Source organism: Haliotis rufescens, unplaced genomic scaffold, assembly GCF_023055435.1.
Source record: "Haliotis rufescens isolate VD_foot unplaced genomic scaffold, xgHalRufe1.0.p SCAF_12, whole genome shotgun sequence".
Classification (NCBI taxonomy): domain Eukaryota; kingdom Metazoa; phylum Mollusca; class Gastropoda; order Lepetellida; family Haliotidae; genus Haliotis; species Haliotis rufescens.
Window position 1 is genome coordinate 31493316 of NW_025963802.1, and position 13938 is coordinate 31507253.

At 39.7% G+C, this 13938-nt stretch overlaps 1 protein-coding gene and 1 pseudogene across 1 annotated transcript; both read right to left on the minus strand.

Moving 5' to 3' along the window:
• Positions 1-551: 551 nt before the first annotated feature.
• On the minus strand, positions 552-1330 carry LOC125378281 (annotated as a pseudogene).
• A 3533-nt stretch (positions 1331-4863) lies between these two features.
• On the minus strand, positions 4864-6221 carry LOC124117382 (baculoviral IAP repeat-containing protein 3-like). Its single transcript, XM_046479221.2, has one exon. The coding sequence runs from the start codon at positions 6097-6099 to the stop codon at positions 5155-5157; it is 945 nt and encodes a 314-aa protein (XP_046335177.2). The 5' UTR covers positions 6100-6221; the 3' UTR covers positions 4864-5154.
• Between the last annotated feature and the right edge of the window lie 7717 nt (positions 6222-13938).

Sequence of the window (13938 nt, forward strand, 5' to 3'; positions counted from 1 at the left end):
AACCTGGAATGCAACACTTGAAACATCAAGCCATCTAAGAAGAAAGTTGAAAGATTATAGCTGTCTTCCCCAAGACATTATACCCCTTCACAGTGGCTTTTAACTGTAGACCAAATGTTATTGTCAACCTCACAATGAGATGATTCTGGAGTCTTCTGTAACTTTGGGATGATTGTCTCCATCACTAGCCTCCTCATCTTCAGCCTTCACTTTCTCTCCTTCACTAGCCCCCTCATCTTCAGCCTTCACCTTCTTTCCATCACTAGCCCCCTCATCTTCAGCCTTCACCTTCTTTCCATCACTAGCCTCCTCATCTTCAGCCTTCACCTTCTCTCTATCACCAGCCTCATCTTCAACCTACACTTTCTCTCCATCACTAGCCTCCTCATCTTCAGCCTTCACCTTCTTTCCAGCACTAGCCTCCCCATCTTCAGGCTTCACCTTCTTTCCATCACTATAGTTTCCTCATCTTCAGCCTTCACCTTCTCTCAATCACTAGCCTCCTCATCTTCAGCCTTCACCTTTTTTCCATCACTAGCCTCCTCATCTTCAGCCTTCACCTTCTCTCAATCACTAGCCTCATCTTCAGCCTTCACCTTTTTTCCATCACTAGCCTCCTCATCTTCAGCCTTCACCTTCTCTCCATCACTAGCCTCATCTTCAGACTTCACCTTCTTTCCATCACTAGCCTCCTCATCGCCAGCCTTCACCTTCTCTCCATCACTAGCCTCCTCAATTTCAGCCTTCACCTTCTTTCCATCACTAGCCTCCCCATCTTCAGCCTTCACCTTCTCTCCATCACGAGCCTCATCTTCAGCCTTCACCTTTTCTCCATCACTAGCCTCTTCATCTTCACTCTTCACTTTCTCTCTATCACTAACAGCATCTTCAGCCTTCACCTTCTCTCCTTCACTAACCACGTTTGGGGTAGATCGTGTATAGTGGTCTGTTCAAAACATTGGCCAAAGTGTGAATTTGCCAGATTCCCATAAAAGACTTGTCCCTCTTCACTTTCAGGGTTTTGAGTCGAAATATGCTTTGGATTATGTTGTCTGTGAGACAAGTTCCTGGAACATATATGTCAGAATACTGAGCATAATGACGTGGCAAGTTATGTCTCTTTGCACTGACATCCTTCCTTTATGCCCTGAGACGGGAAATTTCCATCAAGAGCTTTGGCTTCATTGGCAACAAGTTCAGAGACTATTCTCACTGTCATTTCTGCTGCTCTGTCAATTGTCCCAAAAGCAAGTACACTGCCACATGATGGTGAGCAGTTACCATTTGATAACATAGTACAAGGATACAGCTCACCATTTGTCATTGCCATGGTTAATTTAGTTGTACAGTTCCACTCTGAAATTCCACTGTGGAGTTGCTTTGTATTCCAGTCAAGCACACATTGCTATTCAGTAAACCTTCATGAAATCAGCATTAGTGAATTTCAAATTATTGATGATGTAATGAAATCTATACATTATTATACTTGAGTGTTTGTCTTTGCCAACAAAGACCTTTTCAGAAAATAAAGAAGCGTGGAGAGTTGAATTTTAGTGCAGTGAAGAAATGTTTTTCTCCAAAACTCGTATTCTAAAACTTGTTTGACCTTTTAAAATAGAAAATACCCATAAGCTATTAGGTACTTCATGATCACTGCCATGATTCTATATTAAATGTAAAGTTTGTCTTTTCTATAACCATGGTACCATATTAACTCCGAAATCATAAACACTTATTCTAGCAAGCTTAGGAACAAGTAACTGAAATCTCATTGATCCCTTTAGTACAATATATCATCAAACATAACAGACAGTAGTTACTTTGATTCTGATTGTCTTATGGAATTGTAGAATGTCATTACTGAAGCAAAACTGTCTTTGCCGTAACACATTTCTTATAACAATTAGGTGTTTCAATAATTTTGCATAAAATGATGATGTGCAAGTTTATCCCACAAACTGCTTGATTGAAATAATTAATTAGAATATTGAAAAAGAACAGAGAGTAATTTACTTTGTTTCTTTATAACTTTTCAATTGCAAAATGTCATTACAATAACAAAATATGTCTTTAATGTAACACATTTCTTATAAAGACCATATGTTCTGACAATAATGCTCAAAATAATAAAATAAAACTTTGTCTTTCAAACTGCTGAATTAAAATATTCAGTTGGAATGTTGAAAAAGAACAGAAAGTAATAGTTTTCATACTTTATAGCTTATTAAGTGAAGAAAGTCATTACCATAACAAAATCTGTCTTAGCTGTAACAAAATTTAGTGTTACAGGAAAGACAAATCATTAGATAAAAAATTATATTGACTAATTAATGGTCCCTTCATGAAGCTGAATGTTCACACAATTTTCTGTTCATGAATTGGCACATAAACTTGGGACTTGAAATAACTATTTTGCATCTGTTCCATTGAATCATAGCGTTATTGGAAAGACATGAAATGAAAATACTCATCATTTCTATTATGGCAGAAATCAACAGTCTTGATAATATCAATTGATGTTTATTGTCCGTTATTCCTTGACAATAATAAGTGAAAAGCTCATTCGTTTGGATCTGTTAACATGCTTTTCCTTTGAACGTTAGCGTTGAATGAACAGTGTTGAGATTCAAGAAACTAGAAAATAAGAAGAAAATGTGCTAAGTTACAGTGTAAACATTAAATTGGCTAAGTTGTTATAAATACAAAATTCTACAAATATTATATCATTTGAAGATAAATGATAGCTTCAACATTACTTTAGATGTACACACGTTGTATAAATATGAATAAGCAGGTTAAAAACTTACATCTGTGTTCTGCAATAGTTCATGACATGTTTCTCCAACATGGAGACCTTTCAAACTGAAGGTGACAGTGGATGAGGTCACATGACTAATCCCATGATGCAACACAACTGATTATAAGTCACAAAAACTTTTGCCTGAACCTGGGATTGTACCCTGGACCTTTATGCTGCTAGTCCAGTGACATAACCAACAGACCATTGTTAAGGCTGTGTATTAACATGAAATTCATAACATTTTTGCATAACAGATTTGCAACATTAATTATACATTCTGCACAAACCTTACCTTTTTGGTTAACTTTTGGTGCTTATTTGTCTCCTGGTGCACATGGCACATCACACTCCTATTGTATAGGAAATGGTACTAGGCATGACAGAAAGTACTGATATCCTTACATTGGGGATCATTGATTATTCCAAAGTTTTATAAGTGTTACACGGAAAGACACAAAAGCTAAGGACGGTGCTTTATATAATTATCATTCAAGAATTATATCAGTTAGATTGAAATTACACACTGAAATTCCTAAATGAATCTAGTTTTTATAAGATAACCACAGTAATATTATATACATGCCAATATTTATAAAATGACAGTTTCTCAAATTTGAAGTTAAATGCACTGGGACAGCCAAAAATGCACTTTCTACCCATTTAAAACGCATCAAAAACACATAATATGACACAATGATTGAAAATAACCATTTTACTAGATGCATTACTTTGCAGGTGATAATCTGTACAAATTGCAATGTCAATATGTATTTTTTTTTTAATTTTGTAATGGGTTCGGACAGAAATAGTGACATCTTTTGAAAATGACTCACATACGAAATAAATCTGTCTGTCTGTCTGAACGTCTTTAACGCATTTGGTTTGACGACCCGTCCTTTATGTTAAAAATATGTTAAAAACAAGACAGCCGTCTCTATGTAAACGTTTAATATAAAAACACAAAGATTATATGATCAAGCATACAAAACTGAAACATGGACACCAAGTCCAAGTCGTCCATAATGTGTACCAGCACAATTACATTCGTAAATTATTAACAAATAAACAGTGACAAGCATCTATTCATACCTACTAGTCTAAGTATAGATCCACGTTTTGAACCCTGGCAGTGTATGATAAGGATCAGGTATGTGTTATGTCGATCTATATCACATTTCCCTATATCTATCAATATTAATATCTTGGCCACGTAGGGATTCCAGGTTAGAATTAGTTCCAGTAGCATATGTTTTGTGGTACAAGATGACTAACATGGACCCTGACTTAGTGTCAGGGTACCCGATTGCATGCGACGTTGCTCATTATATCAATCACTTGTTTTCCTGGAGTCAAATAATGACCAGACCGTCGTCATACAGCTGGAATATTGATGAGTGCGCGTTAAACAATATCCACTCGCTTTATAACTGTCGCAGATCGCCTCCGAAAAATATCATACATTTGTTGTATTCCTGACTTAATAATAACAGCAAAGTCCCATGCAGTCGGGTACAATGTCAGACCAAATCACCGAGCCTTTAATATACCATTCGATTCATTCAGTCGCCTCTTACGATATTCAGGTTAATGGGTACCTATTCCAACCTAGGAACACGTTGTGTCATGGGTATGGTGCTGACAAAACCAAGCGTTATAATCGGGACGAATGTGGGATACAAATATCGGTCAGCGGATCCTGTTCATATCCTCCCGCGAGGTTCGGTTGCGCGCTTAAAGACCGAGACTAGTTGTATGTCATCTTGGGCAATATTCCATCGCTACAATCGTTATGTGGAGGTGGGCCAGATCGCCTGTAACAGTCTGTTCTGTTCAGATGGTCCATCACAATGGACATTTCTTATCAAAAACATAACAGTCTCAGGGACCAACCGCCTCCGTGGTCTAGTGGTAGAGCATCCGACCGGAGAGCGGAAGGTCCAGGGTTCGATCCCCGGCCGCGTCATACCAAAAGACGTCAAAGGATGGTACTTGTTAGGGCATTAAGGGCCTAAAACAAGGACTTGTCGGCTACTGTGTCTGAGTGGGGTATTCATGTTAAACTGCCGCATGGTATCTCGGTGAGCTAGCGCTATAAATCTAGTCCGCACACACGTCGCATGCATGCACGTCGCTATATAAGTGCAGTAACCTTGGACGCGACGTTAAACCCAATTTCACCTCACCTATAACTGTCGCATATCCTCTACTTCCGACATGACAATATCTTTCTAAAACACAATGCTTCCCAGTTAATAGATACTGTTTCATCGTTCCATGACTATTAATACACACTGAAAAACAGTGTGTTGATGACGGTAGAGTTTCCGCTGGTCACAGCATTATCACCGTCAGTTTCACATCAAGTCTTCCACCGCCAGGAACAATGACGTGGCGTCAGGAAAGTCTTCCCCTCTATTCTGCTTCCTTGATGCAATAGCTTGTCGAATTAGCTCCTCCGAGACGCCCATGGCAATCACTGCCTCCACCTGTGGAGAGTTCCTGGGTTTACTCGGAGGACTACCTGCGTGTCCTTGATTCTTTGTGGGACATTCAGTTCCAGGTCCGTTTTTGTCCCTGCTGGATCCAAGGTTTGCAACAACTACACCAGGTGCACAAGACGCTCCAGCGTGTCCAGGATCCTGTTCACGCATGTCAATTTCGTTCCCCTGTTTGCTGTTGTGGGTGTGTTGTATGTACTCACATCTAGGAGACCACTGGAGATGTGCATCGAACGGATCATCATCAGTATCCCAGTCCCTTAATGTCACCCCACAGTAGAAGCACCGAGCTCGGTCTGCAGAACCAATGTAGAAAAACCCGGCGGCAGCCATGTTTTGAGGAGAATGAATATCCAGTTTAAGGGGCCATGCTTCAAATGTGCCAAGTCTCTTCACCTGGTCAGCGAAGCTGCTATACTTTGCCTTTGCAAGGTCATACCCAGACCGTATCTTAGGCGTAACCACAGGAAACCACTTATTGAGGAAGCTGCAGTCTGGAGAATGTTTCCTGTGTGCGTCAAGAGGCACGTCCTTCTCCGTCCAGTTGTACAGTTTGACCTTGCAGGTGTCACACTCCACTTTGTCCCCGGGTCCGATCAACACGAACCCGGCAATGGCTAGTGTTACTGCTCTAATCTTCCCAGCCCAGTTTTCGAATGTTCTCAACCTCCTAGTCAGGTTGTCCTTCTCTTGAGTGGGTTGTCCGAGGTGCGGGAGGCGACGTATTTCACTTCCTGGTCGGCTTGACTCGGCACTGGCGGCACATGCAGGCGCCCGAAACACTGCATCTGTTACATCCATGGCACACAACTGTATATCCACTTATGTAGAACTTTTCCAACGATACGTGCATCAACAATGACTGCAGGAAGGACATAGAGATTAGGTTAACGCAATATAAAAAACACGTCATATACGCGCAGTAACTATGGCTATAAATAGACCCGCGTCGGGGAAAACCCCAAATCAATTGCCGCGTTTCATATCAATGTCAATGCTTTTCATACAGGCCGTCAGCCGATTACACTAAAGGTGAGTTGGGGTGAATTGGGGTTTAACGTCGCGTTCAAGATTATTGCACGTATATATATAGCGACGTGTGTGTATCTGTCTTTGCTTGTACTGGTCCAGACTGATGCCGACTTAATAGTGCTAGCACACTGAGATACCATGCCGCAGTTTAACATGAATACCCCACTCAGACACAGTATACTGACTCTGAGCCGACCAGTCCTTGTTTTAGCCCCTTAATGCCGAGCGCCAGGCAGGGTACTTGGTATGACGCGGCTGGGGATCAAACCCCGGACCTTCTGCTCACCGGTTGGACGCTCTACCACTAAACCAGGGAGGCAGACTAACACAGAAGAGAAGACTATATCACACATGAGGGTCAATACGTCGTACTTTCACTTTCACAACAAATAATGCCATTCTATTGACAGCGCTGACACGTCATTGATAATACCCAATCTCACATTAGGAGCTGACGCACAGGTATGTTCGGTGCTGACATCAATATGCGTTGTAACGTTACGCTGATGTCGACAAAAAAAAGACTTTATTCAATTCCAATTCCGTATGTTCATCCGCCTGGGGATTCCAGGTAGGAATAGAGCCAGCATTATTTACAGTAACGAGGTAGGTCACATCGAGACAGTCCGACCTGATACAGGTTATATTAGACGCTTACCACGTATGCGGAAGCACAGAACACGAATATGGTGCTACTTTATAATGTATGTCATCTCCGTCAACACCATAAACTCAACGGTCAGCATTGGTATTACATCTCCACGTCCATGTTATTAAAAGATAGTCTGGCCAAGACACGATTATTTTCAGACCGCCGTCATACAGCCTCAACAATGCTGAGGGAGGCGTTAAATGATCTCAATCAACATAAACAAAAACATTTTAAGAGTCATGAAACGATGAAACAGAAGTTCCTTGTGATGTCACTAATTCGTTGTGCAGAGTTGCGTTCCTTGGCCACGCCAGGAACCTATGATTGCGGTTTCGAATCCCGGTTCGCCCCGATTATGTTTCTAGGTTTGTCAGCACCGCGCTCGTGGGTTTCACCGAAGTTGTAAATGTTGTAATCACCTCAGGCTTTCCTCCCACATTAAGCTGACACGCTGTGATATAACTGGAATAATGTTAAAAGCGGCGTTAAACCCAACTCACTCACACTCGCTGTTATGTCACTATTTACTGGGAAGGTTTGCCTCTTAGTAAGATAATGCTGTGTCGGAAAAAGGGGATGTACGACAGCTATGGAACCATTTAGTGTTTGTACAAAAGAGTCGTCCCGTGAAGATTCCGGGTTTGAATTGGTCTTCGGCTACCCATGCTTGTCATAAGAGGCAACTAACGGGATCGGGTGGTCAGGCTCGCCGACTTGGTTGATGCATGTCATTGTATCCCAAATGCGTGGATCGATGCTCATGATGTCAATCATTAGATTGTCTGGTCCAGACTCGATTATTGACAGACCGCCGTCATATAGCTGGAATATTGCTGAGTGAAGCGTTAAACAACAAACAAGCAAGCAACATTTGCAAGTTTGTTATATGACACATTTTCGTATAAAACATAAGAAAGAAAAATATGTGCATTTATACACACTGCTTTGGGCACTTTTTTATATCCATTCGAGCTTAGAACAGTTGTTCAGTTGGTGCATAGGTGTACAGTCCAAAGATGTTGTTCCTAACTTAACATCATCAACACAGGTAGTGAGAAACTAGCCAGGATACACTTGGTGTGGGGATCAGGCAATATAGTAGCAGTATTTCTTCAATAAAAGCGACAAAACACTTTCCATATTCAATGGAAATACTGCTTAAAGCACAGTCGATTATACGACTCCGACTATATCATGAGCATGTGTTCATGAATCACTATCAAATAGTAGGTGTTCGCGAAAAGGCGAGTGTATCCTGCGCTACCGGTGGCACCCATCACAAACCTGTCTGGTGTTCCCCGCCGTGATATTGTGGGAGATTGTTAAAAGCGGCGTAAAACCCTACTCACTAACTCACTCACTCACCTCATCCACTTAAAACTAGCACTGCAAGCACTGGCATGTTGTTGCCTCGTGAAGGAGACGTATGTTCCTCTCTAACGTGGACATAATACGTGCATGTATACGTGTTCATACACTTCCGCAGTACAAAGTACATTGTTTATGTTACAAAACTTGCTTTATGTTCAGAACGTGCAAAGGGTAACAATTTTCTTAAATTTATTATAAGATATATTCACATGTGGTGGCTTCTGAGTTGTCATTTCGCATTCTTGTAATTCACCTTTTCATATCAAATCGTTAATGAGTGAGTTGGGTTTAACGCTGCTTTGAACAGTATTCCAGTAACATCACGGCGTGTCAGCTTAATGTTGGAAGGAAGCCCTAGGTGATGCAGGGCTCAGACGTTTACCACTTTGGTGAAACATACGAGCAAGAGTGGTGTGAAAGGGGATTCGAACCCACAGCCTTGACTTGACACTCCATTGCTTCTTACAGAGAACAGAGCGGATGATGTGCTTCTTCTGACCCATATTTCGCCATTACTAGAACTATATTTCGCCATTACTAGAACTATATTTCGCCATTACTGGAGCTGTTTCTTTGATTTCATTCCGTGTATTTCAGATGAGTGGTATTGACACCTGACCATGATAAAGTCATTATTTATGAACATCACCGCTCGGATGCATGGCGTTTCACTTCAAATTAGAATGAATACCATTGACCTTCAACGGACCGAACCGAACACTCTCAAAGCCCACACTAAAAAAAACCATATATTTAACCTAAATCGTTAAAAGCTTTAATTTGTCTACTTTGTTGACTGATCGCTATTGCACTTGACAATGAGAGTGACCTTGGTCATTCCGCAGTTCAGGAACTATTGTTATTTGTTGTTTAACGCCGCACTCGGCAATATTTGATTGACATCATGAGCATCGATCCACACAATTTGGATACGATAACATGCATCAACCAAGTCATCGAGCCTGACCACCCGATCCCGTTAGTCGCCTCTTACGACAAGCATGGGTTGCTCAAGATCAATTCTACCCCGGCTCTTCACGGGTCCATTCTCCTACGTGTCGACTGTGCTTCAACCCAGTTTTGTATTGTACAGAGAAGGTTATGCCTACGTAACACCCTTTGTTCAGTACACATTTCAATCACCGTCTCGAAGTCCTCTGGACTATGGAACATAGTTTTCCATAAGTTCGTGACACTGTTTGCTTTGTGTGTTTGTTGTTTACGTCGCACTCAGCTATATGACAGCTGAATGTAAATAATCGAGTCTGAATCTGACAAACCAATGATTGATATCATGAGCAACGATTCACGCCGGGTACGCAACCAACCAAGGCACCGAGCCTGACCACTCAATCCATTAAGTCGCCTTGTAGGACACGAATAAGATGCTATCCTGGAATCACTAGGGGTATTGTGCGAGTCCAGTGGTGCGCCGATATAGTGTCAATACGATATCTGCTCGGAGCAGAATGTTGCATCGTCTTCAACGAGTTAACGAGGTTTAACAAGGCTGTATTTATGAATTGCAGACATTGTAAAATGAAGCGAAACAGTCTTGAAACGTTCGGTTGCTGCACTTATAGCTGGGGTACCTATTGGTCATTTAGTCCATAATATATTTTTGTTGTTGTTGTTGTTTAACGCTGCACTCAGCAATATTCGAGCTTTATGACGACGGTCTGTAAATAATCGAGTCTGGACCAGACAATCCAGTGATTGACATCATGAGCATCGATCCACGCATTTGGGATATGATGACATGCATCAATCAAGTCAGCAACCTGACCACCCGATCCCGTTAGTCGCCTCTTACGACAAGCATAGTCGTGTACTAAAGTATGTCGGGTACAGTACACACATTCAAAGGACACATACAGCTTGTGCCTTGTAAAGAAATAGTCTTGACAGCCATGTTTACCTTGCTCAAGTATCTCGCTCAGTAGCTTTAGTTGTTTTAACGCGCAGGTCGTTTAATTAATTTTCCACACAAGAGATTAAACGATATGAAAGTCTTCGAGACCTACCAGCATGGAAGGAAAACTTTCCCACTTCAATCTATACGGTAAACGTACTTCATGGTGTAGAGTTTTTTCAAAGGGGTGACAATACCTTCTGCTCCTCGAAGAGTCTCTTCACTTGTGAGAACTATAGGTTCTAATGAAGAATTCGTGTTTTCCTTGCTCCACTCCTCGAAGTCATCACTCTTGTTTAAAGCATGAACACTGACTGGGGTGTGGGTAGTGAGGTCCTCAGATCCTCCCGCTTATTGTACTAATGCGGATGTCAATAGCAATATTGTAAAACAAAAATAAGTATCTGGCGTCGTTTTCGAACGAAATTTCCGCGCATCGAATACTCCAAAACACGACCTCTATATGAACTCACTTAACCACCTTCGTATTTCAGGAGAACACATGCCACATAAACAATTGCTGTTACAAAAGTCAACTCCTTAATGCAAGAAACAAGACCCACAAATGTGACCCACACAAATCGCTGCTACACTAGTCCCACGGCAAGTGCGGGAAAGAATCGTTTCATGCCACAGTGAACAATATTCAACCCATATTCCGGCAGTCTGTACATAACAAAGTGTGGGTTACCACGAACACCAATTTACGCCATTGGACAAACAAGCAGTCATCTCACGCATTTAAACTATCCCATTCTTAATAGTGGGATCTGATGGTAAGAATAAACAAAGTAGTGAAAATGGGTGACAAGTGTGGCAATTTTATCTACAGCTACGTTTGCTGGTTTGAAAGTGTAAAGTGTTGTTAATGGTCTGAAAATAAAAAATGACATAACCCCTATTTACTTAGGTTTCCCCTTCATACCAAATCAGTAGCACCCCTCATAAGTAACACCAAAAAAACTTCATACAGGGTCACTCAAAAAGTGATGCCTTTAACCTATGGAAGACCTTGACAAATGTTAACTTGTCTAACCCCAATAACTTCACATATTTGAATTTATGTTATAACCTTGAGTGAGACCTTGACCTGACCCGAAAGGCAAAGGGTTATTTCGCTGAAACCTCTCATTATACCAACAATTGCTGTGTCTCATAAATAGGCTGAAATAGAACAGTAGGAAAAGGGAGTACTCCAACAAGCATGAATGCTGACAAAACAACCTTCATTGTGACCTTGACCCCAAAAGGTCACAGAATACATGTTCAAGGCCATGGTTAAAAGATGTGAAGAATCACAAAACTTACACTTTTATCTGACCAAGATACGTTGATCTGGTAATCCTCCCTCAGACCACAGGCATATACAAAAATTGTATTAAGATGATGACATTTTATGTCTCTTTTACTACAAAACAGCCCTCTCTATATTTAAAAAATTTCATATTTCATTGTTTGTACCCAGTGAGTTTTTTTATAGCTAAAAGGCATACAATTTCATTATCACAATCAGAACTTTGGATTCCTGTGCTGATGCTGAAAAGTCTCTTCATCTCGGAGATAGCATCTGGAAGTTCTCAAAATCACAGGCAAACCTCCATTGTGATCCATTTTCTTGGATCGTGGATATTCCAAGCTCAAGAACCAATAATTATGTCTTTGTTTGCCTACATTGGTGAGTGTAAGATCATGAACAAGATCTTCTATACACTGTAAGCTGTATGTGCACTGAAAACAGGTGACACTGGGAAAATCAAAGACTCCTGTGTATGCATGACAAAAATCTAATTCTATTTCATATTTTATTCACATGTCCAAGACTGTGTGGAACAATTCACATAAATGTAAATACATCTTTCTCTTTACAAATCATGTCATGGCACATTTACTCTCGAAAAATACATGAAAATTGAAAGAAAAACAATGATATATATATTTATATATTAATATAGATACTTTTTACGAAAAATCATTCTGATTTGATATCTTATTAACAATTACACTATAACTGGTTGCAATGGGCATTCAATGAGCAACACAAAGCACAAGGTAAATCATCCTACATTTTCATCATTAAGGAAGTGTTGCTGTAGCAATGAAAATAACAATGCCATACAGAATGATTTGGCTTATATACGTGTTAGTAATTCATGTTTGTAACAAACGAATAATAGCATGAACAAACAGTTCCATGTCGACAACAATTTTATATTTCACCGATGCGTCACAAAGGCTGTGTCAGCATCTGATATTCAAAATTTTCTGCAGAAACAACAATGACACATCTAATCATTTGAAAAAATATGATGTCATCTGAAGTACAAACATACATTTCAAAGTTCTGCTTTCTCATTTGGTCAATTTCTGTGGAGAAGAAATTTTCAGAGCCAAATATGCATTATGACAGAATTTGAGAGCATGGTCAAAACTCAAAGGCCTAAACAAGGTCAAATTGTTGACTGGAACATATGCATTGAGTCAATTTGAATGCTATGAAAACTGTATTTACAGATATATTAATCCTATTTTCATCCTTTCTACAAATGTATTTGAATATACAGAAAATATTGTAATACAAGCAAATATTTTAAATTAAAAAAATTGTAATTTTTCAGAGGATTAATTGTACCTTTTTTGGCTGCATCTGCAAAATATATGCCATTGAATTAAGTAAAACAAGTAAAGTAAAACAAGACAAAATATACCAATATCTTGTCACTCTTTAAGGAAAAGGCTAAAATGTGATTAATCTCAAATACATATATAAACATGTATCAGTCCTTTTTTTAAAAAATGATTTCAGTGTATATCAGTTTATTTCAATCACAAGAATACTGATGGAAACTGACTCTTTAGAAGAAGTATCAACGCATGTTACACAATACAATACCTCACTACACTTGAATGGAATCCTATGAAAAAAATACAAAAATATTTAAACTCCAACCTTTGCATGAAAGCCCTATGATACACAGAGTAATGTGTTTATAAAAGCAACTTGTTTAATAAATACACAATTAAATACCATATATACCATTCACATATCCTGAAGATAAATGTCTTTCCTAATGCTGACAAGAATCATAAAAGTACAATTCACATACACTGAAGCTGAGCCAATGGCCATCATGACATACTGGTCAAGGCAGAGTGTTACTCCATTATGTATACCATAAGTACTAAACATATCCTATACAGGTATACATGATTGGTCACTTTCATTTATTCTACCCTGACTTTGGAAAACACTTGATTCTGATTGGTCAATCATTGGTTTCAAATCACAATAACCACCACTGATTGAAAGAGCTGATTTGATGGCCGCATCAACTGTAGGTAATGCTTCTATCTCCATCATCGTCACTTGGCATTATGAAATTGTGATATGTGCAATTGTAGTTTACAAAATACAAACATGCACTTAAGTACAATGTTCCAAAAACGTTTAGGCAATACATGAGGGCAGAAACACCATAGAAATATTAAAGTTACTTCAAGGTTAAGGGACAACACAAAGCCTTCCCATTTGGTGCTTCTCTAAGGGCTATTTGTCATATCTTGTTTAGGCCCAATGATCATTGGGACATCATACTATAGTCTGGAAGGTAATTTAAGGTACTGACGTTTACTACAATATCTGAAAAACTATCGGACCTACTCCAGTCAAAGTTGA